General features: G+C 58.0%; 2 protein-coding genes across 5 annotated transcripts; one reads left to right on the top strand and one right to left on the bottom strand.

Moving 5' to 3' along the window:
* Positions 1-872: 872 nt before the first annotated feature.
* ANXA6 (annexin A6) lies at positions 873-17,047 on the bottom strand. 4 transcript variants are annotated; one of them, XM_054642631.2, is made up of 26 exons: positions 16,894-17,047; positions 14,570-14,628; positions 11,925-12,009; positions 11,583-11,677; positions 11,311-11,424; positions 11,114-11,204; positions 10,921-11,000; positions 10,789-10,845; positions 10,547-10,640; positions 10,369-10,464; positions 10,063-10,121; positions 9,693-9,815; positions 9,455-9,513; positions 8,952-9,027; positions 7,982-8,063; positions 7,660-7,754; positions 7,119-7,232; positions 6,641-6,731; positions 6,134-6,213; positions 5,881-5,934; positions 3,959-3,976; positions 3,070-3,166; positions 2,673-2,768; positions 2,343-2,401; positions 1,503-1,625; positions 873-1,227 (listed from the first exon to the last, which is right to left on the bottom strand). In XM_054642631.2, exons 2-26 carry the CDS (start codon positions 14,585-14,587, stop codon positions 1,168-1,170), a joined length of 2,016 nt encoding a protein of 671 aa, XP_054498606.1. In that variant the 5' UTR covers positions 14,588-14,628; positions 16,894-17,047; the 3' UTR covers positions 873-1,167. The 4 variants fall into 4 exon arrangements, with proteins under 4 accessions (XP_054498606.1, XP_077042508.1, XP_054498607.1 ...); XM_077186393.1 differs by lacking the exon at positions 16,894-17,047 and adding an exon at positions 16,624-16,779; XM_054642632.2 differs by lacking the exon at positions 16,894-17,047 and adding an exon at positions 16,459-16,591.
* Positions 17,048-17,270: 223 nt separating this feature from the next.
* On the top strand, positions 17,271-25,796 carry LOC129126954 (cationic amino acid transporter 2-like). The gene is made up of 12 exons (XM_077186601.1): positions 17,271-17,318; positions 20,957-21,329; positions 21,413-21,568; positions 21,833-22,001; positions 22,248-22,384; positions 22,752-22,974; positions 23,416-23,552; positions 23,908-24,010; positions 24,123-24,265; positions 24,592-24,758; positions 25,277-25,385; positions 25,642-25,796. The coding sequence occupies exons 1-12, from the start codon at positions 17,271-17,273 to the stop codon at positions 25,794-25,796; spliced, it is 1,920 nt and encodes a 639-aa protein (XP_077042716.1).
* The last annotated feature ends 984 nt before the right edge of the window (positions 25,797-26,780 follow it).

Raw genomic sequence — 26,780 nt, 5'->3', positions numbered from 1 at the left:
GAGCCCCCAAGGTGCTGTCTGGACAGGGATGCCCAATCCTACTTACACACAGGGGCTGAACCCAAATCTCTATGGGGAGTATGGAGAGGGTGAAAAAGCTTCAACCAGACTGTTTTCCATCAAGAAAGGTTATTTTGTTACAAGGGGATGTTTTACAGGAAGGCATCAAGGGAATTTTTAGTGGGATATTACCCAGCCCAGTTGTTTCAGCTTCCCTGGTTTGTCTCTACATGTTGCTGCTTCTTGACCTCAGCTGGTTTTGAAGTGTTGTAATAATATTGTGTTATTATTCCTAACACTGCTTTGATATTTTGAAGGTGAAGCTTTCCTCACCCAGCTGTTCTGAGGAAGACTAGGGTATTCACAACTTTTTGTTCTGACTTGGAAACAATTGAAAGTGCTGGAATTTCCCGCTTTTGGAAATTCCAGTTCTTTTCTCCCAAGTGTTGGGGGAAGTGCAAACAAACTGTTTGGGGGTGTAGCCTGTGTGGCATGTGCCTTTCAACTGCTTCTTCAGCAGCTTGAAAGCACAGGAAACCGCGTGTGAGGACGGGTGGATGCCATCAAGTCTGATTTGTATCTCTGGTTTATGAAAGCATCATCCACACAACGGCAGCAAACCTGCCGGGGATTTTCAGAGGCATGAAGTGAAGCCCTTGGTGAAGTCCCTGCACTGCTGCCAGCCCCACATGCATTTTCAGCCCCTGTCTCAGCAGAAGCGTTGCTCAGAGAGGTTTTGTGGTGTCTTCAGGGCCCTCCCCGGAGCTGGGGCTGGGCTCTTACCCGAGTTTGCCTACGGGAGCAAGGAGACACCAAGGCTTCCCAGTCCCACCCAAACCTGCCCCAGTAAGTCAACTGCTCTCGCCCCAGGGTCAGCAACAGTGAGGTTTTATTTATCAGATTTAAAATTGTCTTTTCCATCTGGGTAAATTCTTTGGTTTAGTGGCATGTTCGGGTATGAATTATTTTGCTTCAAGACAATCTCCCTGCCCAGACCCCTCTGCTCCCCTCCCCGAGACTCCCCCGCTTGCAATGTGGTGCTGCTTTCCAGCGCAAAGTGAGTTGTTCTCTGGAGGGGACTGAGTGTCCCCTGAAGCCCCCGAAGCTGCGGTGACATCAAGGCAGTGGCTGTGTGCTGGCTCAGACACAAAGGGCCCCAGGTGCCACCTAGTCCTCCCCGCCACACAGGGCCAGCAGAGCCTTGCGGTAGTCGCCAGAGGTGTCCTTCTGCAAGAGGGAGAGCTGTGTCAGAGAACCAGCCCTGGGCAAGCCTGGTTCCAAGTGCTGGGCACAGCCCCATGTCCTGGACACCCTCCAGGCATTCCTGAAGCAGTGGAAGATGCCAGCACATCCTCTCTACAGCCAGACCAGCCAACTCTGGGGCTGCTGGGGGCAGCTTCCCCCTGCCCAGGTGATGCTCAGACCTTGTGCCACTCATGGCTCAGGTGCCCTCAGGTCCAGACAAGATGATGTGCCAGGAAGGGATGTCCCTGTCCCCTCACCTCAATCATGTGGTGCAGTGATTTGTCAAACAGGTCTATGAACTCGCCCCGGATGTTGAACAGGTCAATCTCGCTCCGAGAAATCATGATCCGGGTCAGGGTCCTCTCATCTGTGCCTGCACCCTGCAAGGGAGAGCTTGAACAAAAAGCCCTGCAGGAACTGGGGCTCACAGATGCTCCTGGCATCTCCAGCACAGTCCAAGCTGTGGCCCACAGAAAGGCCACAAAATGAGTCTGGAACACCTCTCCTGTGAGGAAAGGCTGAGGGAACTGGGGTTATTCAGCCTGAAGATGAGAATTCTCTGGAGAGACCTTTAAAAGGGGCTTTAGAAAGATTGGGACAAAGATGGGGACAAACTTTTTAGCAGGGAATGTAGTGATAGGAAAAGAGGTAATGGTTTTAAGTTAGAAGATTCAGACTAGTTACAGGAAGAAAATTTTTACAGTTAGGGTGGTGAAACTGGCACAAGTTGCCCATAAAGGTGGTGGAGTTCCCCTCTATGTAAACATTCACAGCCAGGTTGGATGGGGCCTTAAATAGTCTTGAAGATGTCCCTGCTTATTGCAGGGAAATGGACTAGATGAAACCTTTAAAGGTCCCTTCCAACCCTAACTGTTCTGTGATCTCTCCTTGGACATATGCTGGACTTGCTGCCAGCAAGACATCAGCCTGACACATCTCCTGATAGCCCCAAATGTTGGTTTGAGCTCAGCCCTCCCTACTCCCCTAGGGACAGCCAGAGGACAAACCCCATCCCTTCCATGGGGTTAAAGCACAGTCCCAAAGGAGCCCAGCCCAGCCCTCTCCCACAGCCCAGCCCCAGAAGGGTCTGTCCTCACCTTCATGGACTTGTAGAGCTTGTCAGCGAAGAAAGCTGGCTTGTTCTTCACACTCCGGACTGCAGCACACAGAGGGGACAGAAAGAGGGTTCATGGCACCCAGGGGACACAGCACAGCAAGGAGCTGTGGCAGCACTGTCTCAGCCACAAGCCCTCCTTGGTACAAGGGTTCAGGCCTGGCCCCATAAGTGCCCCAACCCCATGCCCCAGTGGGAGTCTCCATGGCCCAACATGGGGATTCCCAGCAGGAATCTGGTGCCCCCCTGTCTTGGCAGTGACAGCTGGAGGGGCTGCCTGGCCTGGGGAGCCCTGCACTGAAGGAGCACTGACCGATGGCCACGAAGGCGTCCCGCACATCTCCCGACATCCGCTTCTTGATGGCATGCTCCACGTCGTGGTTGGTCATCTTGACGAACTCCTGGAACACTGGGCATGGGGGAGAGGAAAGGGTCACTGCTGAGCTGCTCCACCCCAGCCCTGGGCACCCCGGAGACTGGAGCCTCAGCTCTGGAGACTTCTGGACCAGGTGGGACCAGAGCAGGCTTGGGGGACTTCAACAAGCCACCTCAAATGCCAGGCCATACCATCCCTTCCCACTGCCTCGTGCCCACCACAGCTGGGGAGACAGGGCTCAACCTCAGCCTTGAGGGGGTCCCCATCTCCCCATCTCCCACCCAGCCCAAATCCAGGTGCTGGTGTTGCAGCTGATGGAGAAGTGTGATCCTACCTCTGCGGAGGTGGGGGTAGCTGCGGGTGCAGAGGATGCTGAGGAATCGGGTCTCCAGGGAGTCACTGGAGTCATTGCTGGACACATCAGCAAGTTTCTGGAGAGAACAAAGAGTGAAGAGGGAGATATAGCAGAGAGGAACACAGGTGTCAAAAAGCTCTTCGTGGGACAGCCAGTCCTGACTGGAAACCCCTTTGTAAAGAGATTATGAGCAGGAAAATAGCTGGGGATTTTTTCCCCCTAAAAAAGCCATTTCCTCTGCATGGATGTGAAGCTGCACACTCACAGATTATCTCTAAGAAAAGATGTTTTCCAGTTTTTATGGGAAAAGCTCTGCAATGCTCATGGTTAAGACTTTTTTTGTCCTTTGTGGAGGATGTTTCAGGGGTGACCAACACCAGCTGAAGAGGAAATTCAGGGCTGCCAGATACAGGAGCCACTCTGGGCCACAGCAGTGCTGCCCACGAATGAAATGGCTGCCATTCCTCTGTGGGCATCAGTGGGAGGCTGTGCTCATCTCATCCATTAGGCTATTGCAGGAGAAAGTCACCCCTTCCCCAATGCCCACTTTTGGGGAGCCAGGGAAGCCAGCCCTGGGTCCCACACTGCCTGGAACAGCAGGCAGCAGGCAGGCTTGGTCCCCAGGGGCAGGGCAGGTGCCTTTCTCCCTCTCCTGCCCCACACTGCAAGGAAGTGCCCTCATTGCAGGTCCCATCTGTCCCCTTGTCCCCTATCCTTATGCAAGAGTCCCAAGCCAGTGAGCACAGCCCATGGGGTCAGAAAGGCCTGGCTTGTGAGGCTGCAATTCCCAGCCCCAGCCCTGCACCCCAGGACTGCAGCATCCCTTCAAACGTGCAGAAGGGTGAGGAGCAAAAAGGCAGGCACTCACCAGGGTCTCAGCAACAACCTGGTGGAGAGAGAGAGACAGGAAGACAACAGGGTCAGAAGGTGCTGCTCAACCTTTGTAACTCCCTGACAAAGCAAGGGAAGTCTAGCAAAATCCCTTCAAACTACCTGTCCCCAGGTCCCCTGCTTCCCCATGAGCAGGACCTGTGTCCTCCCCCAGTTTGGACTCTACACCAGGACCTTGGGAGGGTGGTCTTGGGCCAAAGAAAGTGAATCCCCCCCAGCGCTGGAGCTTGCTCCTCTTGGAGCATCCTTGCCTGGCTTTAGGCTGGCTCCCACCAGCCCACCTCTGCCAGTGGGATGAGGGGAAGGGCAGCTTTGCTTACAAAACACGGCGTGGTGCCAGGTCAGGTGCCACCTGGCTGGCTTGTCCCTGTGTCATCCCTGGCTCTCCCTGTGCAGCAGGGTGAGGTGAGCAGCAGAACAGGCAGTGGGGGTGCAGGCAGTGAATGGCAGCGATGCTTTAGGATTCTAGCTTTTATATTTTTCATATATTTGTAATCTTGCAATGCCTTAGTGTATAACTCTAAACTCCATATAGAGTTAAACTCCATTAGCTACTGCTTTCCCATTTTAGTAAGACAAAACAATTCCTCTCTAGGCCTGGGAATCAAGGACACCTTATTGTCTCAGGCCCCAAGAAATGTAAACAAAAGGGAGCTGGGGGGAGCAAACTTGGGGTAAATTACTTTATTACCTGAAGCTGTAATTGGAATATTAACCCCTAATATGCAAATGGAGCAAACTTATAAAAGTATGAAAACCTGTGGCCTGTCATCTATTTTGGGTGTAGCCCCTGGGAGGCTACGTGTGCCCTAAATATACCTGAAGGGCCTTCAATGAATATAACTGCTTTTTATTCCCTTAATTTTGTCTGGCCTCTGTTTTTAGGTAGTCCCAAAAAGGCAGGAGCAGAAGTACAGGCACGGAGGGTGGCAGGGTGCAGACAGTGCATGGACAGAGGTACAGACAGAGAACGTGGCAGGGTGCAGGCAGTGCATGGGCAGAGGGATAGGCAGAGAGTGTGACAGGGTGCAGACAGTGCATGGACAGAGGGACAGGCAGAGAACGTGGCAGGGTGCAGGCAGTTCACGGACAGGGGGACAGGCAGAGAGTGTGGCAGGGTGCAGGCAGTGCATGGACAGAGGGACAGGCAGAGAACGTGGCAGGGTGCAGGCAGTTCACGGACAGGCACACAGGCAGCACAGCATCCACTCCCTCTGCTGGTGGCAGCCCTGCTGGGAAAGCTGTGCTGTGCTGCTCTCCCGTGCATTGGAATATCCAGTGCTGGCACAATAGAGCCAAGCAAGATCTTGGGCTGGACCCTGCACAGATCTTCCCAGCCCCTTATAGAAAAGATGCAGCCCTGAGGAGCAGGGGGTCAGGGGACAGAGCCTGTGGGTCACAGGTCTCCTGGGACCAGCAGCTCAGCCAGGAAATGGCCCCCACATCCCCCTGCACTGCTTCTGGCTGCTCAGCCTCCCCCTCCAGCTGTGTCTCACCACACCAGGAGAGGTGTGGAGCACCCCAGTGTCAGGGCTGCCCCCTGCACAACACACAGAGGGGGTGGCTCCTGCAGACCAGCCCGAAGCTGTGTTTGAAGCTCAAATTTCAGCATCAGTGTGTGTTACTGAACACCAGAGTGGCAGCTCTGCAGCCTACAGGTGGGGAACTCCTTGGGGCTGCCCTCCCCATGCCTGGAGCAGCAGAGCTTCAGGAATCAGGCATGGGAGCTTTACTTCCAAGGGTGCCATTTCACCTGGCATCTCCCCCTGCAGTTTACAGAGACCCTGGCCCAGCAGCATTTGCTTCCCTGAGAATGTAAATTCCAGACCAGGGCATGCAACATCCTCTCCTTTTTTTTTAATGCAAAGCCCATGAGAGCACTGCCAGTATGGGTCTTACCTTGGCATCTTCGTGTGCCTGGGTGAGGTTCTCTGGTCCTTCGTCACGGTTGCCCTGTGGTTGGATAAAAAAATCATGGAGATGGAGAGGGGACATCTCCTGGGAGAGCCCCACGTGAGGGGGTGGCAGACAGAGTCCAGCAGCACTGCCCAGCCAGGCAGGGATGCTGTGTCTTCTCCAGCCACTGCCCTTCCAGACCCCCAGCACTGCCTGTGGCAGGGAGAGGAGAATTCCCAGTGAGAGCTGCTCTTACCAGAGCCAGGGAGACGAGAATCCTCTTGAAATGCCCTGATGTGTCAGAGCTCAGGTCATCTTCCAGGCTCTTGTGGTAGGCTGTGGAGAAGGGATGGCTGAGCCCTGCAGCTCAGATTCCCACCCACCAGTGCCTGTTGTCCCTGTGATCCCCATGGGAAGCATGGCTAAGCAGATGTTGAATTCAAACCCAGGGAAGAGGGGATCACCCCAGCAGCTCTAATGCCCTGAGCACAGCCACAGCCTCTTCTCCAGGTACTCTGGAGGAAATAGGATCCTTGTGAAAGAGCTCTCAGGGAAGGAGACATTGATGGCAGAGCTGGGACATGTCACCATGAGAAGGAGAGAGGTGAGGAGCAGCACTCTGCTGGAGGCACTAACAGACCTTCACAGCACCAAGCCATGCACCCAACCCAGAGAAAAAACTTTGCCTGGGCTCTGGAAGGGCCTTGCACAGGGTGCTCTGTGCCCAGAACCTGGGTGCTCCCCTGTCCCTCCTGTGCCCTACCTTCCTGATAGGCCTCGTTGATAGCCCTGATCTCCTGGTTGTTCCGCGTGGCCATGATTTCGATGAGGACGCTCTCATCTGTGCCAGCCCCCTGGAAGAGAGAGCCATGGTGGGTGCTGCAGGTACCAACACCAGATGGGGACAGGATGGCACTGCCCTGCAGTGCCAGGCAAGGAGGGGTCCAGGCCAACCATGTGGCAAAAGTCTACATCCAACAACTGGGCTGGTAGGAATCAACATGGAAGTGTCCAAGTACACTGCTAGTGGGGTCCCAGCTGGTGTGACTGGTGGATAGCAGTGCATGTCACTGGTTTGCCCCTACCCTGGCCCCTACCAGCTGGCTGAGGCATGCAAGTCTTGAGTGCAAACCAGGTCTTTGTCCTCATGCTGATATTTGCATCTCCATAGGAGAGAGACCCTGGGCCATGTGAAGCTGTGGGCATTGGCAGCCCTCAGCCACCAGCAGTGTGACAATTACCTCCACGGCCTTCCTCAGCTGCTTGGCATCGTACTGTGCCGGTGTCAGCATCAGCCCGAGGATCAGCTTGGCCAAGCTGCCAGACAGCTCAGACTTCAGGTCTGCCATCAGGTCCTGCAAAAGCATTTGAGGGGTCAGTCCCCAGCTGCTTCTGCAGGGATGGACCAGTTGAGGCAACACGAGAGAAAAAAAGGAGAGGAGAGCTTAGGGATTGGAGACATCTGTGAAAACCCTTGGGGAAGTTTAAAGTCACATATTTGGGTGGCTCTGGGGAGATTCTGGCTCTGAAGTCCTCAGTGCAGAGCTGAGGATGGGGCAAGCCAAGGGGAAGGGACACCCTTGCTTGGGCTGGTGGGGCACCCAGAGTGGGAGGCTGCTGTGACAACTGTTTCCCTTGGGGGAGTGATGCCAGGGCATGTGGGTGTGCCCCAGCTGCCCAGTGCTCCCTGGGCAGGATTCCTTCCAGTGAGGGGCTGATCTCCATGTGGGAGGGGGCAGGATGTGGGCAGGAGGAAGCAGGGTGGGATGGAGGCTGCAGTACCCTGCCATAATGAGCCTTGTAAGCCTTTATGATTTGTTGCCTCTGGGCGTTGCTCCTCTTGGTCAGCACCTCTATGATGGCTCCTTCATCCGTGCCTGCAAGGACAGCAGAGGACACTGTGTCACCGACAGCAGAGCCACCCTGTGTCACCCCTGATCATGGGCACATCACCACCCCCACAAATTTGGTAGGGAAGGGAGAACTCCCACAGCCTCTATTCCCCCTGGGGCTTCCATGCAGCCCTGTGTGGGCCAGGGTGGATTCTGTGCCCCGGGAGCTGCTGAGGAGCAGCAGGAAGGGCCCAATCACAGTCCCCACTTACCCAGGCCCTTCATGGCCTTCCTCAGCACCTGTGCATCCCCATCATCGTTGAAGTCTCCTGCAGGCTGCACGGTTCCTCGCAGCTGTAGATGCAGAGAGGGGGTCATGATCACCCTCGAGATGAGAGGGAGGGAGGAAGGGATGAAGGGATGGAGAGATGGAGAAAAGGAGAGATGAAGAGGAGGGAAGGTGCCACCCAGCAAGCTGAGGCCAAAGCAGGTTCTGTGTTAGTGCAAGCACCTGGGGATCAGTGAGGATCTCCCCACCACTGTCACCCCTTCCATTAAGGGGAAAACCATAGCCAGACCAGCAGAGAGCAGGAAGAGGACAGCAACAGACAATCCCTGGAGCCTCAGTGTCCTGCCCAGTGTTACACCTGCCTGCCCTAGCCTGGAACATCTCAGCCTGGGCTGGCCATGTCACTGAGAGACAGAAGAGGAGTTGCTAAAAGGGTGCCCACTCCTGCCCTACAGTTCTATCCTCCTGTGTCCTTATGCTCCAAACACATCTCCATCCTCACAGTGTTCGTGTAGGGCTCAGGGTGTATTTTCTGCACATCCCAAAGCACCCTTTTGTGGGAGTTTCAGCTGCATGCATGTTGCCACTCCCCATACTGCAGCCATGCCCTGGCCAGCTCTGGGCTGCCCCAGGGGGCAGGAGTTCTTTGGTGGGCACTGGAGCCAGGGCTGCATGTGATGCATTGCAGAGACATGCAGGACCCACTGCCCCAAGGGAGGAAGGCCTCAGAGAGAGGAGGGGGTTAGTGGAGCCCACGGGGGGCAGCCAGCCCTGCCATGGTTACATCCTGCCAGCCTCGTACCCCAGCACCAGAGAATGGCATCGAGAGAAGCCGGGGAGCGAGAGTCAGAGCAGAGGAGTGGGGCTGGCTGTGCCCCAGGGCAGAGAGGAGCAGCCAGGGGTCCCAAGCTGGCAGGCAGCACAGAGGGGTGCAGGGGGGTGGGAGTGCTGACCTCTACTTTGACCGCACTAAGCTCCCACATCCGATAGGCCACCTGCGCCGCCTCGGGGAAGAACTCACCTGCAGCACTGCAACGGAGGGCAAGGACAGGGGACAGTGAGCCATGGGGCTCTGCACCTGCCAGCAGCCCCCCCTCACCCTGTCTTGCTCCTCCACGAGGGGTGTTTTGTATCCACTGGGCACAGGGGCAGGAACCAGGTGCTTGCTGTGGGGCTGGATGGGTGGGAATGGGAGGAAATGTGTGGTGAATCCCAACCTCCCCCACCAGAGCATCCTCCCTCCAGGGCTTTGGCCCTGCCCCGCAGGGCTCCCATGTGCCAAGAAGGGACCATGACATTGTGGCTGGCCATGCAGAGGGGCCACAGGGCCCCCTGTAGCAAGCCACAGTCACTGTGGGTGCTGCTGGTCCAGGTGCTCCACCAGGCTCTGACCCAGATGTTGTACCCAGCACCAAGGGAACAAAGAGGGACAAAGGGGGGTGACAGGTGGTCTTACTCATCATCCCCTCCACACAGTTTCAGCAGAGCCTTCTTATACTCCCCAGACGTGTCCTCCTGGAAAAGCAGATGGAGACAGAGGACCATGCAGTAGGTAAAAACAAGGTAGTGCCATGGGATGGGCTCATGGAGAGGGGTCTCCCTGAACCCAGCACAGCCCTCCCAGGGGCGCTGGCATCATGAGGGAGGCAGCACCAGCAGCTGTTGGAGGGTGAGCAGGGACCCCCAGCACTTGCCTTTATCATGTTGTAGAGAGATTTGTCATACTTGGTCCTGAACACCTCCCGGATGTCCAGCATGTCGATCTCGCTGCGCGACACCATGATGCGGATCAGAGTGTTGTCCCTCGTGCCCAGACCCTGCAACGGACCAACCCCACATCAGGCCTGGGATGGCCAAGAAACTCTGCTCAGCCCATCACATGTTGGACCCTCTATCTGATTTCTACCCAGCCCTGGCTCTGAAGGAATAACTCCTTTGGAGGGAAGGGCAGAGACCCCAGGTCACCCTCATGGACCTGTGTCACCCTCTTCTCCAGCAGCACCCCATGGAAAGGAGACCCTACAATGCTGGGGTGACCCTGTAGATAAGGGGAAATACACTCACCTTCATGGCCTTGTAGAGCCTTTCAGCAAAATACTCTGCTTTGCTCCTGATGCATTTCACTGCAGGGAAATTGAGGTGTGGTGAGGGATGCCAGCACCCAGCTTCCACCAGTGCCCCCAACCTCTGAGTGCCCACACCCCATGGGAACCACATCCAGCATCCCCACCCATCCTGAAGGAGCCTCCCTGAGCTCCCAGACAGCAGGCACAACCACAGCCCTGACCCTGCTGCCCTGGTGCTGAGCCCTGCCAGCCCAGGAAGGGCAGTGGTGTGTTTTTGCAGGATCCCCATGTGGGGCTGGCTTACCCACGGCCAACATCAGCTTCTCAAAGTCACCAGAGAGCTCCCCCCGGATGCTCCTCTCAATGGGCTTCCCAGCAATCTTCAGATATTCATCAAAGACTGTGGGATGAGAGCAAGGAGATGCCTGGAGAAGCTGCCAAGGCACCTTCAGGCCCACCCTGAGCTCGCAGGTGATGCTCACCCAGGCGGAGATGCTGCCTGCTCCTCCGGCCAAGGATGTAGATGAACTGGGCCTCGTCTGTGCCCCATTTCAGCTCACCAGCTTCCAGCAGGTCCTGGGGGCATGGGGAAAGTGGCACAGCCTGACTCAGGGTGCTCCCTTGGCACTCACCCACCTTTTGCAGCCTAAATCCAGACGTCCCAGTGCCACCAGCCCCATCCCTGCCCAGATACCACCTATCAGAGTGACCCACCAAGGCTCACCTTGGCATCCTGCTCCACCAAGTCCTCGCTCACCACATCGTCCTCTTCCCTGGCACCCTGTGGGAGGGAGATGGGCTCAGCCCTGCAGGCACAGGCACCCACCACCTACAGATGCTGGACAGATGGACATACCTGAAGCAGAACAACGAGCATCTTCTTGAAGTGGCCTGATGTGTCTCCAACAACGTCAGCTTCCAGGTCTCTCCCATAGGCTGGTGGAAAAGGAAGGGAAGAGATCAGACCTGGAGACCTGGATCCCTTCACCTCTGCCCTTTTTGTGGCCCAAGGGGACACAGGGCAGCCCCTGCCCTTTCTCAGCCCTCACCATCTTTGTAGGCAGCCACCAGGTCATGGATCTCCTGGTTGGTGCGGGAGGCGAGGATCTCAATGAGGCACTTCTCATCTGTGCCAATGCCCTGCAGGCAGAGACACAGCCCCATGAGCCCTGGGGCTGGCTGGGGCGCCCTCAGAGGGGCTCTGGGCAGGTGCCCACCCCTGGGAGGGTGCCCACCCCTTCCTTACCGAGATGGCATCTTTGATCTCTTTGGCATCTCCATAAGCTGGGGGCCGCATCAGGCTCACGATCAGCCGCTCAAACTTCCCCGTCAGCTCGTACTTCAGGTCTGCAATCAGGTCCTGGTGGAGGGGGAGAAAGGGGCTGGGGGAGCCTTTGCTCCACAGCATCTCTGAGTGGGTCCAGGGAGTGGTGGGTCCCTGCATGGGCTGGGTGGTGGCAGCCACAGCCACTTGTGTTTGCAGTGGGGCCACGGGCCAGGGGGTGTTCCTGGCTTTACCTTCCCATAGAGGGACTTGTAGGCCTGGCAGATCTCCACCCGCTGCTTGTTGCTCCTGGATGTGATGAGGTCGAGGATGGCCTCCTTGTCACTGCCTGTGGGGAGAGCCAGGAGTCACCACAGCCAGCCTGCTGTGCCCAGAGCTGCTCTGGAGCAGGGGCTGGGAGAACAAGCAGAGCCAAGCTGGCTCCAGGGAGGAGAGGAAACCAGGAGAGTCAGTCAGCTGAGAGGGGAAGGGATGCAGGACACCCAGCCGTGCAAGGGTCAACCAGGGAATAGGGGACACCCAGGAAAAAGGGACACCAGGGACAGCCCTGGGACAGTCTGGAGGAGCATCCATACCAAATCCCTTCATGGCATTGTACAAGGCCTCTGCATCCTGGTTGGCATCAAATCCCTGGAAATCCTTCACTGAGCCCCTGTAGACCTATGGGAAAGGAGGGAGAAGGTACAAGAGGAAGGAGCAGCCCCAGTGGGATGGGGGAAGGAGAAATTGAAGCTGAGCAGGACTGAGGTCAGATCCTTTATGGCTCAGGTTGCCCAAGGCAAAGCTCGAGCTCAGACATAACCAGCTGTTTTCCTCTGCAGTTGTTTCCTTTCCTGTTTACTCTCCCTACACAGGAATTAATTTTCCACTGCCTGTTGCAAGCAAGGAACCACTTTGGATGCTGAGGATGAGACAAAATTACAGGCACAAATGGGCTGCTAAATGGCAAACACTGAGAAGCACCAGAGCTGCCAACAGCGTGTCCTGCTCCAGCATGCACTGCCATGGGGCCCAGGCTGATCCAAGGGGCTGGAGCAGAGACCTTGGGTATTGGGAAAGACTTTCCTGAGAGCCTGAGGAATCCTGGGGGTTGACATGATCCACTTCTATCTGCTCTTCTGCCACTTCAGACTGCCCAGGAATGACACCTCCAGAGACCTCAGGAAAAAAGAGGGACCAAAATCCCCCTTCCCAGGTCAGCTTTGTTCAGGGGAATTCACCCCCATAGGAGCCTGGACTCTGAATGAGACCAGCACCACCCTGGGTGGAAGCAGAGGTGAAACCATCCTGGCCCCACATAAGGAACTGGGATACATCCCCACCAGAGGCACCAGAGTGGAAGAACTGAGCAGCAGCATTTCTTTAGCAGTCATGCTGACAAACAGGAGGGCTGGGAGCTGAGCTGGGGCTGTCAGCTGTGTCAGCACTCTGGGAAACTGAGTGTCCTCCCCTGGCTCTGCTTGTGCCAGCTGGGTATGTGCACCTCCCTGGGCTCCTCTGCTCTGGATCTGCTGCACGGCTTCCTTAACATCTCAGGAGCTGCACAAAGGCCCAGGCCTGCTGCCAGCATGGACATCAAAAGCCAGCATATCCTCAAAGAAGATGAGCATCAATGTCCCTGACCCAGGAAGTGCCTCCAGGAATGAGCCCAAGGAGATGGACTCAGGGCAGCTCCACACCCGCCACTCTCCTGGCTCCCATCCCAATGTCACAGCAGCTCTGCTGCACATCCCCCAGCACCTTCAGAAACAAACCAGCCTCTCTCCTCCTGTTTTCCAGAGAGAAGCTGGGCACATCCCACAGGCCCTCTTGGGAGGAGCTGCTGGCACTGGTGTCCCCTGTGGCAGGGACCAAGAGGAGATGCTGCCCTTCCAGGGAACCAGGCAGGCACAGGACAGATCGTATTGCAGGTGATTCATCAGGAGAGCTGGATTTAGCCCCACTTCCCAGCAGCTCCCAGACCCTCCTGGCTTGGCACAAGCTGCTCCCACACACATGCCTTACAGGGATGGAAATAAATTGCAAGGCAAAGGAGGTGCCTGGAGGCAGCAGGAGTGGACAAGGGTGGCTGTAGGGTATTGGGAAGTCAAGATGTTGGCTCTGGTTAAATGGAGAGGAAGAGCAGGGCTGTGTTCCTGCCTGCTGAACCATTGAAGCATGAGCTGCCTGCCTTGCTGGGGCAAGGGAAACTGAGGCAGGAGCTCAGTGCTCTGCATCACCCCACACTCCCTGCATTCTCTGTGGGAATGAGCCCCAGGCAAGTGTGGGAACATCAGCTGGGATGGAAACAGCATCCTGCTCACCACATACTCTTCATACCCCCTTCCCACTTTCCATGCTGCTTCAGCTGCCAGGGGCCTCCTGCCTCCCCTCCTCCAGCCTCTGAGTCATCCTGGCCTGTCCGGGACCTCCCAGCTAAAAATAAGCCACACTGGGGCCAGGAGGGTGGAAGCGAAATTCCCAGCATGGCTTTGCTCTCTTCCACCCCATGGCTGCTTGGGGTCCCGGACTATTGCAGGAAAATGCTGCACTGTGCCTCAGTTTCCCCACCCAGAGCAACCACTGCCTTAGCTGGGCAGGAAGCTTTGGGTAGTAAGGTTGGAGGAAATGATTGCTGGATTTCTCCAGGGAATGGGAAGCAGAGCCTGGCCCCAGCAGAGCAGAAGGGAGGCTCTGGGCTGGGACTCCTGCCCTGGCAGCAGGCAGCCTGCACTGAGCCAGCCACGCCTGCCCATCGGGGCAGGGTTTCCACCCACACGGAGATGTTTTCCTGGCTGCAGGGGAGCACCTGCTCACCCAGCTGCCACACTGCACCAGCCCCAGTCTGGAGTGGGAAGTAATCCAGGCTGGGAGAGGGGGAAGGCCCCAAAAGAGCTGCATGCCTTGCAGCATGCTCAGGCAGGAGTTTTCTCCATCAAATGCCCAAATCCCCAGTGTAACATCTCTTCTCCTCCCCTTCCCACGGCCCCTCTTCTCTTCCCCATCCCACTGTGGTCCCAAAAGGATTTTTGCTCCTTGCTGTCCCTGCTCCCCAGCCCAGCACTTCCCCCATCTGCATCACATCCAGACAGCACTGGCTGGAGAGGCAGGAATGTAAACAGGCTCTGGGCAGCACGGTGTCCATGCACGTCACCACATCCTTGCTGCTGCTGCTGGAGACACTGCCCCAGCCCTGGGGGCTGCCCTGGGCCCAGCCCTGCCCTGTGGAGGTCACCCTTACCTTTCCTTGGGGGGCCATGGTTCAAAGCTGGAAATCACTGGAGTGAGGGCCAGGAGGAGCTGTGGAAGGGAACAGAGAGGTCAGTGTGAGCCAAGGCCCCTCTCTGCAGGCTCTGTGAATCAAGGGAGGGTTTGCTCCCTCCTGGGGGTGGTGCCCATGGGAGAGCACTGCCAGGTGCTGCAGGATGGATCAGGGAAAGGAGCTTTGCAGGCTTTGACAGCCACCCTGTGCCTACTGAGCCTTTGGAATCTGGCACTGAGGGAGCCCCACAGGCCAGGGACAGAGCAGAGCCTGCACAGTTTCCTGTCAGTACCAAGAGAAACCAGAGGAGAAAAATGTACTGAATACGTGGAAACAGGCAGAGCATCCTCTGCAGGGCTGGGCCTTCTCACTTCACCCCACAATGTCCCTTCTGCTCCCCTGCAGGCCCAAGCCCTGGCGCCATCCCAGCCTCAGCAGCTGCTGGGGACTTTTCCTTGTCTCATGGTGCTGGGCAGCCCCCACAATATCCCTAGAGCTGTTATCTGAGTTTCTGTGCAGCCATCAAGGCCACCACCAGTCCCACACATCCTTGGAGACCAGGAAACACAGTCGGTTTCCAGGGTAACTTGCAGGTTGTTTTTTAACACCAGCACCATTTATAACTGCAACCCACTGCGGTGTGGGCTCTCCCCACCCTCCCAGAGAAAGTCCCCCAGCAGCGCCATTTGCTCCAAAAGCAGCTGGTAGAGGGAGAAAAACAGCTGGAAAATGGAGTCCGGCCATGAATGAACCGCTGAGCGTCAGCTGAGGCACGGCCCCGCCTGGCTCCTTCACCCTCCCTCTGAGACACGTTGCAGAAAAATTCAGAGCGGAGCAGGGCCACCCCGGGGGATTTCTGACCCCAGAGGAGTTGGGTTTCATGCCACGGAGCGGGCAGGAGAAATCACATGAACTCCCCTGCCTGGCTGCACATCCCTGCAGGGGCTCCCAGGCAAGGGGAGACCCAGCCCCGCAACCATCCGTGCAGCTGGGTGCCCCTGCTTGGGCACGGGGAGCTTCTAAAAGCACCCACAGGCACCGTGGTTGAGGGCAGAGAGTTTTGCAGGAACGCAGAGCTGCTTTCACCCCTCCTTCCCCCTGCAGCTGGGGAGGGTGTGAGCCTCGCCCCTTCCCGTGGCTGCGGGCCGGGGACAGCCCCACAGGTCCCACAGGCAGTGGGGCCGCACTGCGGCCGGGGGCTGGGTGGGTGCCAAGGGCTCCCACCCCGGCACAAGCAGCCTGGTAATGCCCCTCTGGGGCCTGTGAACCCTCCTGGGCGTGGGGAGATCCCAGCATGAGGCAGCGGGGCTGAGAACACCCAGCTCACCTCGGCAGCGCTGGGGAATCGCCGACCACACCCAGTCCCCGACCTGTCCTTGTAGCGCCCCGTCCCTGTCCCCGCTGCTGCTGGCACCTCCGCGGATCCCGGGAGAGCAGCCCCGGGAAAATCCCCGCACAAACACATCCCGTCCATCGGGCAGCATGGGGGTACACCTGCCCCCCACCCAACAACCGAGACATGTGGGTTATGGGGATCCCCTGAGAAATCCTAAGTGATGCACTCAGCCTTTGTGGAAGCCTCTGTTTTGCCAGCAGCGCACCCGTCCAGGCTCTCCAAAGCCCCGCCAGAGCTGTGAGCTCGGGGCTGCACCCCAAGAGCCCCACTGGCTTGGGGGGCTCCCCGAGGCCACAACACCCAGCGCCCCACCACCCGCTGTCCTGAAGCAAAGCGAGCTTCCCCGGGTTAAAAATACCGGACCGGGCTCCTGACAGGGCTTCCCCAAAATGCCCTGCCCCACCCCACTGCCAAAAAACCTCCCAGGCCTTGAGGAGCTCCGAGCCTCTGGGCTGCTGTGGGCAGCGTTTACCTGTGCACAGCTTGGTGGGTACCAAAGCAGGGGGGATCCCCAGCCTGGATCCCGGCTGGAAGGAGGGAAGGAGGGATGGGCGGTTCCGCAGCCGCCGCAGCACCAAAGCCCGGACTAAGGCGCATCCCGGCCGGGACACACCCAGCGGGGCCCGCCAGCACCCACCTCAAAAAGCAGCACCGGCAGCGCAGCCCCCGGCGGGCTCGCCAAGAAGGAAAGATTTTTCATAAAAAGGAAAAACGCCAGGGATTCCCCCTACAGCCACCCCTTGGATGGAGCCTCCGCTTGCGCAGCTCACCGCCCAGCCCAGCCAAGGCTTTCCACGACTTTCCTCCCCCCAGGCCATTGCGGACAAAAGTGCCCGGCCCCTTTGGGCACCCCGCCCCGCACCCCGAGCCCGCAGCCCGCGGTGCCCCGGCCCGGGCGGGCACTGACCGGCAGCGCGGAGCTCTCGCTGGGTGCGCTCGCAGGAGCCGCAGCCGCGCTCGGGCTGTGCGCGGGGCCGAGCGCTCGTCCTTGGCCAGCAGCTGTTTCCTCACGGCCACAACGTCACCGCCCCCTGTCCCCGCCTGCCACGGCCACATCCCACCCCCGGTGCCGTGCCAGGGCTCAGCCCGCGGCACCCAATGTCACCGCAAAATCACCCGCGGTGCGGCGGGGCCCGGGGTCACCCACAAAATCACCCTGCTGTGGGGAAGGGTCTCCTGGCACAGGAGCCCCACTGGTGAGTGCGGGGCGCTGAGCCAGCAGCGGTGGCTCAGTGCCACACGCACACCGCCAGGCAATGCCGGTGATTGCATTTCAGGGCGGAAATGTCGCCCCTCCTGTCCCCCCAGCTGTGGTTTCCTGCCAGGCGCAGGGTACCCCAGTGCCTCCCGGTCCTGCCGCCAGCCAGCCGCCTCCTCCCGCACCAAATCACCCCAGATCACCCCAGATCACCCCTTCCCTGCTCATGGCTGGGAAATGTCCCTGACCCTCTGCAGGAGTCTGAGGAGGGAAGAACAGCCTGACCTTGGTCCCTCAGGACCTGCTTAAGGAGGGAGGTGCTGACCAAGGCTCTGCAATGAGCACCCACGGGGCAGGACCTGGGCTGGAATGATGACCTGGTTTTGCCCCCAGTCTTCTCTTCCCGTGCTGCAGACACGGATGAGATGCAGGCTGAGTCTCTCCAGGATGCTCCTGGCAGGCTGTACCGTTGCCTGCACTGCCCTGAGGCCGTTTCCTTCCCCGCCTCACCCACGTTTAACCTCCTTTGCCACCACCCAGCCAGCGCAGAGGCCGTGGCAGGGCTGGAGGAGCTGGCGGGGCTTCCCAGGAGCCACGGCAGTGCTGTCTGACACCAGCCAGAGCAGAAAACCCCAAGGGACTCCTGGGGATGCTGAAGGCTGCTGGTGTGTAACCTTTCAGGCACCCCAGCCCTGGTGGTACCCACTGGCCTGAGCATCTCTCTGGGGCTGCAAGGCAGCTGAGCTGCTCAGCCCTGCCTGTCCAGGGCAGCACAGCCCCAGGATGGCTGGCATGCAGCCCCAGGGCTGTGCTCCCCTGGAGGAGCCTGGTAGGGGGAGACCCTCACGGCCTCCCAGCACTGGCTGCTCCTTCCTGCCCTGTTTTTCCCTCAGAGCAATGTTCCCCTGGGCTGGCGCTGCTATCTGGAGACCTCGCTCATGTGAGATGGCGTGGGTGACAAGCACGCCTTTGTTCAGGCTGTGCTGCAGTGTGGGACAGCAGCCCTGCTCTCCCTGCTGTGCTGAGCCCTGCTGCCCCAGAGGTGCTCACAGGGCCCAGCAGCTCACAGGGTCTCTGGATATGGGGCTGCCCCATAGAGCCAGGCCAAGGCAGCCTTGTGGTTAGAGTGCACATCTATGCTTTTGATGCTCTGGATCCTTCCTTGCTTTCCTCCTCCATGGCTCCTGCTCCCTTCCTCTGCTGCTTGCAAGCTGAAAGCCAGAGGATGGGCTGAGCCACAGCCTGAGAGTTTTTTGTCTCAAAATACTGTAAGCAGACCCAGCCTGAGTGCTATCTACAATAAAATCAAAGGTAGCTTTTCACACCAAAGCACCTACTCAGAGCCCAGACTTGGTCCTCTTCTCCCAGGATGCTGATGACCAACCAGGTCACCCCATCACGTCCTCCACGGCCTCTCCTTGCCAGGGGCAGCCGTGCAGAGCAGCTGTGCTGGTGCCCAAGGACACTCATGTGCCTTTTTGGCCCCATGGAGCCTCACCTGGGACCCCCATCCACACAGCCCTGTGCCCTCATTTAGGCCCAGCCCTGGACTTACCCCTGCCCCTGCTTGCACTCCTCTGCTCAGCCCCTGTGAGCTGCACCCCAGGAATGCCCAGATACCAGGGAAGTGCAAGCAGCCTCAGGATTTTGCTTCGGAGAGTTTCAGCTGGACATGCTGCTGCAAAGATCCCATGGAGCTGGGTCTGTGCTCCTCTGCCTTGCTGCTGCAGCCCATTTCACCTCCCTCTGTGCTCCCCAGGGGCAGCTGGGGTCAGTCATAGCTGTAGGTGCATGCACCCCTAAACCCCAACCCAGCCTTGCTACTGCTCCTCTCTGCCTGAATTTCCTCCAAAAGCAGCTCCATAGACTGAGATGTGGGTCCTGGTGCAAGGAGCAGGGACAGAGGGAAAGAGTTCCCCTTTCCACCTGCCCAGGGAGCTTGGAAAAGTGACTTAAACCCCCTCAATAATGCCTCTGAGCCTATTAGCATTGCAGGCTGTGTGTATGATTTGGAAGGCGTTGTGGGAAAAATATTTCTGCATAGATTTCCCATTGTGCAGCCCGGAGCGGTGGTCAGCAGGGGGAGGGCCAGGGTGCTCCCAAAAGGGATTTAAGGGGACAGCGCCAGGGGGCCATGCCTGGTGCTCCCTGTCCTCAGCAGCTCGCCGCTGGAGCTAAGGATGGCTGGGGTGAGTCTTTTGTTTGCAGGAGAAGGGAAAATCGCGGTGTGCAGAGGGGGGAGATGCTGGGGGGCGGCTCCTCCTCACCCCCAGGGCACAGCCTTTGTCCTGGGGATTGGAGCTCCCTGTGACACCAGGAACGCCTCATCCTGCGGGTCTGGGTGCGGGCAGGGCTGTCCCTGTCCCCTCCAGTTCCACGCCACAGCAGGGATCACCTGTCCCCTGTGCCACAGGGATGTGCCACTGCACAGGGTGTCCAGCCATGGAAGTAGCAGATGATGGCATTTGGAGTGTGTGGCACAGCTTTTGCTTTGCTGTGAGATAGCCTGGAGGTCCTGGCAGCACCATGGGATGTGAAGGCAGGTTGTCCAGACCTGGAGCTCCTGGGAAAGGATGTGCAGGGTGGGGGAAGGCACACAAATCCCAGGCATGCCATACCAAGCACACCTTCCCCTGAGCACAGATGTCACACAATTTGGGGTTTCTGCCAGGCTGACATCCCCACTGGTGCCCCCAGCAAGCCAAAGCATTACTGCACAGGCTGATGGCCCAGGGGATCCAGTCTCCCCCTGAGCTGTGCCATTGACCCACAGTTACAGGTGCTGGGGGAGCATCTCCAGCTGAGCACGTGGGTCCTTCCTGGTGCACTTCAAGGCAATTTCTAGGACCAGAGCATCTCCCATCCTTCCTCGACTGGCATGGGTTCTGTTTTTCAAATAGTTTCAGTGTCAAAGCTGGGGTAATCCTGACTGTGTGTCCCTGCTGAGGAGGCTGCTGGAGCAACAGGAATTTCTGAGCTGGCAGAGGGGTCAAGCATGTGTCCTTGTCCCCTCTCACAAACTGGACAGAGCCAAACAAACCCCAGCCATGCATAGCTCCATTTGTCACTGGGGATGAGAGAGCAGCACAGCTGCTTGAGCCCCCATCTTGCTCCAAAATGGGCTGTTTTAGTGGCAGGGACAGAGAGCAGGCAGCACCCAGCAAGTCCAGGAGCCCTGTGGATGGTGGGAGCTGCAAGCCCATCACTGAGGCTGGGTTTGTGTCACATTAGGGTGGTCAGTGGGTGAGGCAGAGTAGGAGTTTTCCAGGGTAGAAATGCATTTTGATTTAGGTGGAATGTACATCTTTAAGTGTGGAGCTTGCTGTGTAGCCTGACTGCAAAAGCCTGGGCTCAGAGAAACTGCTTCAGTGAAAGACATAAAGGGGGGGAGACAGAAGGTGATAGAGACAGAGACTGCAGTGAGAGCAGGTGAACCTGACCTAGGAATTCTTTCTAATAAAGAAGAACTAGCGGCAAATGTCACGCGAAATTTGTACAAATGAATCTGTATGAACCTATTGTGAAATTGTAGGCATATGGATTTGAGAGGGGGGATAAAAAGAGACCTGAAGTTCCCAGAAGTACGCATGTCATTTTAAAGGAACGATTCCCACATGTGTCCAGCGCTGTAATAAACATACCGGCTTTCCAGCTTTCACAAAAGCTGTGGAGTTTTGTTAATCTCTGCAAAACAGTGGGGCAGCAAAACAGTGGGGGCAGCAAAACAGTGGGGGCACAGTGTCCTCACGGCTGCTGCTTTCCTGTCCTGCAGGTGCCGTGCTGGAGCCACCTCCGCTCTGTTCCCCAGCTCTGTTCCCGCAGGAAGCGAGTCCCCGCCGGCCCGGGGGGCTCCAGCCTGCGCCGCTGCCTCTCCCCGCTGGACCTGGCTGCCCTGGGCGTGGGCAGCACGCTGGGGGCTGGCGTCTACGTCCTGGCAGGGGAGGTGGCCAAGAGCAGCTCTGGCCCGAGCATCGTGCTCTCTTTCCTGATTGCGGCTGCGGTGTCTGCCCTGGCAGGGCTGTGCTACGCCGAGTTTGGGGCTCGAGTGCCCCTGGCTGGCTCTGCCTACCTGTACAGCTACGTGACAGTGGGTGAGCTCTGCGCCTTCCTGGCTGGCTGGAACCTGCTGCTGTCCTATGTCATCGGTATAAGGCCCTCTTGATCCCTCCCACCATGTGCTGGTGGCTTTCCTGGGTGTCCTTTGAACGCAGCCATCCCCTCTCCCCAGGTACTGCCAGCGTTGCCCGGGCCTGGAGCGCTACCTTTGACCAGCTCCTCGGCAAGAAGATGGGGAGGTTTTTGGGTGCTCATGCAGCCATGAGCTCTGTGGGGCTGGCAGAGCACCCAGATGCCTTTGCTGCTGGCCTGGTGGTCCTGCTGGCAGGTAGGATGCCTCCCCCTGTGCCACCCTCCATCAGGGAGGATGAGCTCCTCACCTCACCTCTTCAGGATGGGCTCTTCAGGATGGGGCTGACCCCTCTGAGGCTTTGCCATTTTCCTGAGCAAAGAATGGGGAATAGAGAGGGAATCTGGGGAAATCTGTAAGTTGTCCTGAATTTACCACTGCCCCCCTTTTCCACCCTCGCCAGGAACATTTACCCTGGTATCATCCAGGGACCTCATCCAGTTTTGATTTTTTATTCTCCAGCGCTTCTTTCCTTTGGAGTGAAGGAGTCCACCATGGTTAACAAAGCCTTCACAGCTCTCAATGTGCTCGTCCTGCTCTTTGTCACAGTGAGTGGCTTCATCAAAGGCCACATTAGCAACTGGAAGCTCAGGGAGGATGACCTGCCACAGGCAGCTGCCCACGAGGCTGGGTATGAGGGGCTTCACTCTGCCTGTGCTGCCTTCAGAGGGGGGTGGGCAGTCAAACCCCCAGTGCTTTATGCCAGGAGACACCACTTTCTCTGTTTCTCTGTCTCAACGTGCCAAAGAGACAAAATCCTAAGCCCTGCAGGGTTGATGCTGAGGGTTGAGCAGGTTGGATGTTCAGCTTGACCCCATCCTGGGTCCTCATTGCACTGACCCCCCTGCACTGCCTGACTCTTCTTCCTCCTCCCCAGGAACCAGTCCATGGCTGACAACATGACCAGTGCCTTTGGGGTGGGAGGGTTCATGCCTTATGGTTTCACTGGCACCTTGGCTGGAGCCTCCACCTGTTTCTATGCCTTTGTTGGATTTGACTGCATTGCTACCACAGGTAAGTGGGGTGGGGGTGCTGCTGGTGGGACCCTCCCTGCAGGCTGGGCTGGCAGTGGCAGTGACTGTCCCCACAGTCCTGGGAACTGGTGTGAGGCTGGGAATCAGACACATTCCCAGCTCTGTGCTGCAGCCACTCTCTCCTGCCCTTCCTGAGTCCTTGTGGAATGTCTGGGCTAATCCTGAAGCAGAGACATTCTCTATCCCAATATCCTTGGGGCTCAAAACATCTAGTGGTCCTTGCTAGAAGGTCTCTGTGCTCTCTCTTGGGGGGATATGGGATCTTCTCTCCAGCTTGTGCTGGGCTCTTAGCATGCCATGCATGTTAAATGAGCCTCTGTTCCTACAGCTGAGCTTGTTCTTCCCAGGGGAAGAAGTGAGGGACCCCCAGAGATCCATCCCCATGGGCATCATTCTCTCCCTCCTCATCTGCTTCCTGGCCTACTTTGGGGTGTCTGCTGCCCTCACCCTGATGATGCCCTACTACCTCCTGGACACCACGAGCCCACTGCCAGTGGCTTTTGAGTACATTGGCTGGAGCAGTGCAAAGTATGCCGTGGCTGTGGGGTCACTGTGTGCCCTGACCACCAGGTGAGGGGCATCCTCTGATGGCATTTCTGTGGTTCAGAGCAGGTACTGGAGCTGAACACATCCAGGAGATATCCCCAACCCCTCCCTCCTGAATTCCTCCTTGCTTTCCCTGCTTGATTAAAATCCCTTCCACACAAGGATGTTCCCACCCTGGCCCTTCCTGATCAGGGAGAGCAGCCAAGCCTGTTGGCATGCCACTGAAGGAAGTGACCCGGTGGCTCCATGTCCACAGGAGTGGGCTGGCATGCACAGGTGACTGCAGACATCTCTTCCCTGTCCCTCATCTGATGGTGAGGAAGGTGATGATGTTGTTAGATGGCCTTGAGAAGGTTATGGACCATACAGATGAAAGGGAGCTCCCTTGGAGGGGCAAAAAAGGCAGGATGGCACCTCCTGCATTCCTCCCCTCTTCTCCCCCATCTCCTCCCCTGTCTCATGCAGCCTCCTGGGCTCCATGTTCCCCATGCCAAGGATCCTGTATGCAATGGCTCGAGATGGGCTCCTCTTCCAGCCTCTGGCCAAAGTCAGTCGCCGTCAGTGCCCGGTGGTGGCAACTCTGGTGTCTGGGGCAGTGGCAGGTGGGTGAGTGCTTGGGTTACCCTTAGCTGTGAGCAGGCCTTGGTGGGTGTCCTCCTTCCCTCTAGCTTGACTGCAGCTGTTTGAGCCATGTCTCTTCACCCAGAGACAGATCTCCTCACGGTGGGTGAGGACCATTTGGCCTCCATGGTGTCCCAGACTCTGGTGCAGCCTCTCTGCACTGCCAGGCAGAGGTGATGAGGCAGGAGGTGATGGGACACTGTGCTAGTGACCAAAGCATCACCAGTCCATCGAGGTTCTGTTGCAGTGGGTGTCAGGAGAGTATGAACTGAGGTGGGCACAGCAGCACTGCCAGCTCTGCTCAAAGGCTGAAGAAAGGGCTTCTCTTCCCCCCAGCTCTCCTGGCCCTTCTCTTCGACCTGAAGGCCCTGGTTGACACCATGTCCATTGGCACGCTGCTGGCCTACTCCATGGTGGCTGGCTGTGTGCTGCTGCTCAGGTGAGACTGCTGGGGACAGGGGACAGGGCTTGCCCAGCCTCTGCTGTGGGCCATGCCTGGGACAAGGCAGGTGCAGGATGGTGTGCACTGACACCCAGTGTCTGCTCCTCAGGTACCGGCCTGAGCCCAGCCCTCGGGACACGCCCGTGGGGAAGGTCCCAGCTGTGCAGCCATGGTGGAACCACCTGGTCCAGCCACCCCCCCATCCCACCCCTCACTCCTCTGCTCTGGTGGTCTGGGCTCTGACAGCTGCAGGTGTGTCTGGAACGATGGATGGGCTCTAAGGGAGCTGGCCTGGGGACCCCAGGGGGACATCCCTGCTCTAGCAAGGGCTGGCCTGGTGGAAACCACCCAGCAGCAGATGCAGGGGCTGCCTGGCTTCTTCCTGCCCTCACCCCACTGCCACACTGCTGGCTGCCCCAGTGGGACCTCAGGAAACCCCCCAGAGGAAGAGAAAAGCCAAACCCACCATGAGAAGTCACCCAGCAGTGTCCACCAGTTGTCATTTGTCCCCCCTGGGAGCCTGTCAGAGGGATGGGCCAGCCCAGGGAAGCTGCCCTGACACTGTGGTCCCTCTGCAGCTGCCCTGGCCTGTGCCCTGGGCTGGGTGAGCACTGCTGGGCTGCCCTGCCTGCAGGCTGGGGGTGCCTGGTGCATCACAGCTCTGGCCCTGCCTCTCCTGGGGATCCTGGCAGCAGCTCTTCTCATCTGGAGGCAGCCTCAGAGCCAGGACAAGGCATCCTTCATGGTGAGCACCCAGCCCAGCCCTCAGGGTGTACCCAGGAGGAAGGACCTGGGGCACAGACAGCAGGAGGTGCTGCAGCCCTGTGGGGAAAGGGCCATTTGGGGCTGTTCCCTGAGCTGCAGCTCAGGCACATCTTTGCTGCACCCACATTAATAAGGCACTGCTGGAGGCAGCATGTCGCTTGTGGGGTTTTCCACTGGGGCACGAGGGTTCTTTTCCCCCATGACCTGAAGGAGCATCTCCCAGCTGAGGAACCAGGGCTGCTCTTTAGTAAAAAGATACCTGGCCTTAGCACCTTGGCTTGCTTTTATGAGTGCTTTGCTGCCTCTCACCTCAAATTCTGCCTCAGTGCAGGACCTGATAAGTAAAACACCCTCCACAAGCATCCCTCTCCAGCACTGCACTCCCAGCTTGGATCTCTGAGCCTCACAGCCAGGCTGGGCTTCCCCTTGCCCGTGGGACTAGCCAAAGCAGCAAAGAGCTGCATTTAGCCGTGGAATTTACCCTTGTGCTCCCTGCAGGTTCCCTGCCTGCCCTTCCTGCCTCTCCTCAGCATCTCCATCAACGCCGTGCTGCTGGCCCGGCTCAGCGCGGCCCCCTGGCTGCGGTACCTGCTCTGGATGGCTGCGGGTGAGCACGGCCACTCCCGAGGCCCCGGAGCTGGCACCCGCCCCTCTGGGTGGAGTGCTGGTGCTTTGAGAGCCCCTGGCACTAATGCTGCTCTGAGCAGTGGTGGGGAGGGAGGAGATGCTGACCTTTGATGTCCAGCAGCGGTGGGAGCACCGTGTCCTCTGATATGTGGCCCAAAGGAGGGGGCCAGCACTTGGTGGCTGGGAGGGGAAGGAAGAAAAGCAGTCCATACACACCCTATTCTGCCCTTTCCCAGGTTTCCTCATTTACTTTGGCTATGGGATCTGGCACAGCACTGAGAGCCCCTGGCCTGAAGGGACAGGTCCCTGGGAGCTGCCCCAAAGCAGAGCCAGGGAGGTGGCCCTGGAGCCCTGTGGGACTGCCCTGTGCCCACCTGCTCCAGGGCAATAAAAGGGCATGGCCAGTTCCTGAGTGCCTGGCTCCCTCCATCCTGTGCCCAGGAGGCAAGGAAGCCCCTTGGGCTGTGGGTCCTGTCCCACAGAGGGGGCCAGCCCTGCCAGAGCTGCAGGAGCTGCTTCCCTGACTCTGGTGAACCTCCCTGAGCAACCCAAATCCTCACAGTGAGCTCCTGCAGACAGAGTTCTGTTTGGAGAGGATAAAGCACTCAAGTGTTTTTGCTGCTGTTACTGGGCTGTGGTTTTGTGGTGTTTTTTCCTTTGAAATCTCCCTTGCCCACCCTGCTCCTTCAGCTGCTCACAATGAGGTGGAGAGGCTTCTTGTGCTGCCCTGAACTTCCATTTCACCTGGGCACCCAGCCTGAGCTGCTATCATCCCCCCCATGACTGCCAAGTACTGCCTGGTCCAGGCTTTCCCCCCTTCAGAGTGTGCAAGTCCTTTTCTGCACTCATTTATTCCTCCTCCTCCTCAGTTCCCAGTGTCTCCTTTCCCAGAGTCGGGCACATTCTTCCAAGTCCCACGCAGGATCTGCCTCTGGGGCTCTGGGACATGGTACCAGGTGTCCAGAGCGGGATCCCAGAGCCCACCAGCCTCACATCCCTTTGTCCAGAAATCCTGATCCCTTCAGCCATAACCAGGCAGGATTTGCTGGGCCATCCCTGCTTTGTGTTACAGCCCCTGGGGGAGGCACAGATGGTGTGTGGAGCAGAGGGTGCCCTGGTGGGACATGGTTCTGACACAACAGGCTCCCCCATTTCCCCCTGTGGCCACCCCATGGAGGTGTGTGGGTCAGAGCTGGACCCCACATCCATGTTGCCTTCCTGGCTGCCCATTCAGCTGCTGTGCTGCTGATTAGGGTCAGCACAAAGGACGGAAGTGGCTGATGCAGTGGCCCTGATGCTAGGAGGGTCTGGGTCTGCCCTGAGCTGGGAGCCCATTGAAATGAAGGAAAAGGAGCAGGAAAATGGGGATCAGCCT

This window comes from Agelaius phoeniceus, chromosome 15 (genome assembly GCF_051311805.1).
Source record: "Agelaius phoeniceus isolate bAgePho1 chromosome 15, bAgePho1.hap1, whole genome shotgun sequence".
NCBI classification, from domain to species: Eukaryota; Metazoa; Chordata; class Aves; order Passeriformes; family Icteridae; genus Agelaius; species Agelaius phoeniceus.
The sequence above is the reverse complement of the archived record's forward strand: the minus strand, read 5'-3'. Positions and strand labels throughout refer to the sequence as shown.

What these genes read in the sequence shown, in the direction of transcription:
- LOC129126954 (XM_077186601.1), top strand. Translation starts at nt 17,271, where the DNA reads ATGTCGCCCCTCCTGTCCCCCCAGCTGTGGTTTCCTGCCAGGCGCAGG. An exon ending in GCAGCTGCCCACGAGGCTGG is followed by an intron (nt 22,002 to 22,247) that starts GTATGAGGGGCT and finishes CCTCCTCCCCAG; the next exon opens with GAACCAGTCCATGGCTGACA. An exon ending in AGGACAAGGCATCCTTCATG is followed by an intron (nt 24,759 to 25,276) that starts GTGAGCACCCAG and finishes TGCTCCCTGCAG; the next exon opens with GTTCCCTGCCTGCCCTTCCT.
- ANXA6 (XM_054642631.2), bottom strand. An exon ending in TTAGTGCGGTCAAAGTAGAG is followed by an intron (nt 8,064 to 8,951) that starts GTCAGCACTCCC and finishes CTGCATCTACAG; the next exon opens with CTGCGAGGAACCGTGCAGCC. An exon ending in ACAAGGCTCATTATGGCAGG is followed by an intron (nt 7,233 to 7,659) that starts GTACTGCAGCCT and finishes ATGCTTTTGCAG; the next exon opens with GACCTGATGGCAGACCTGAA.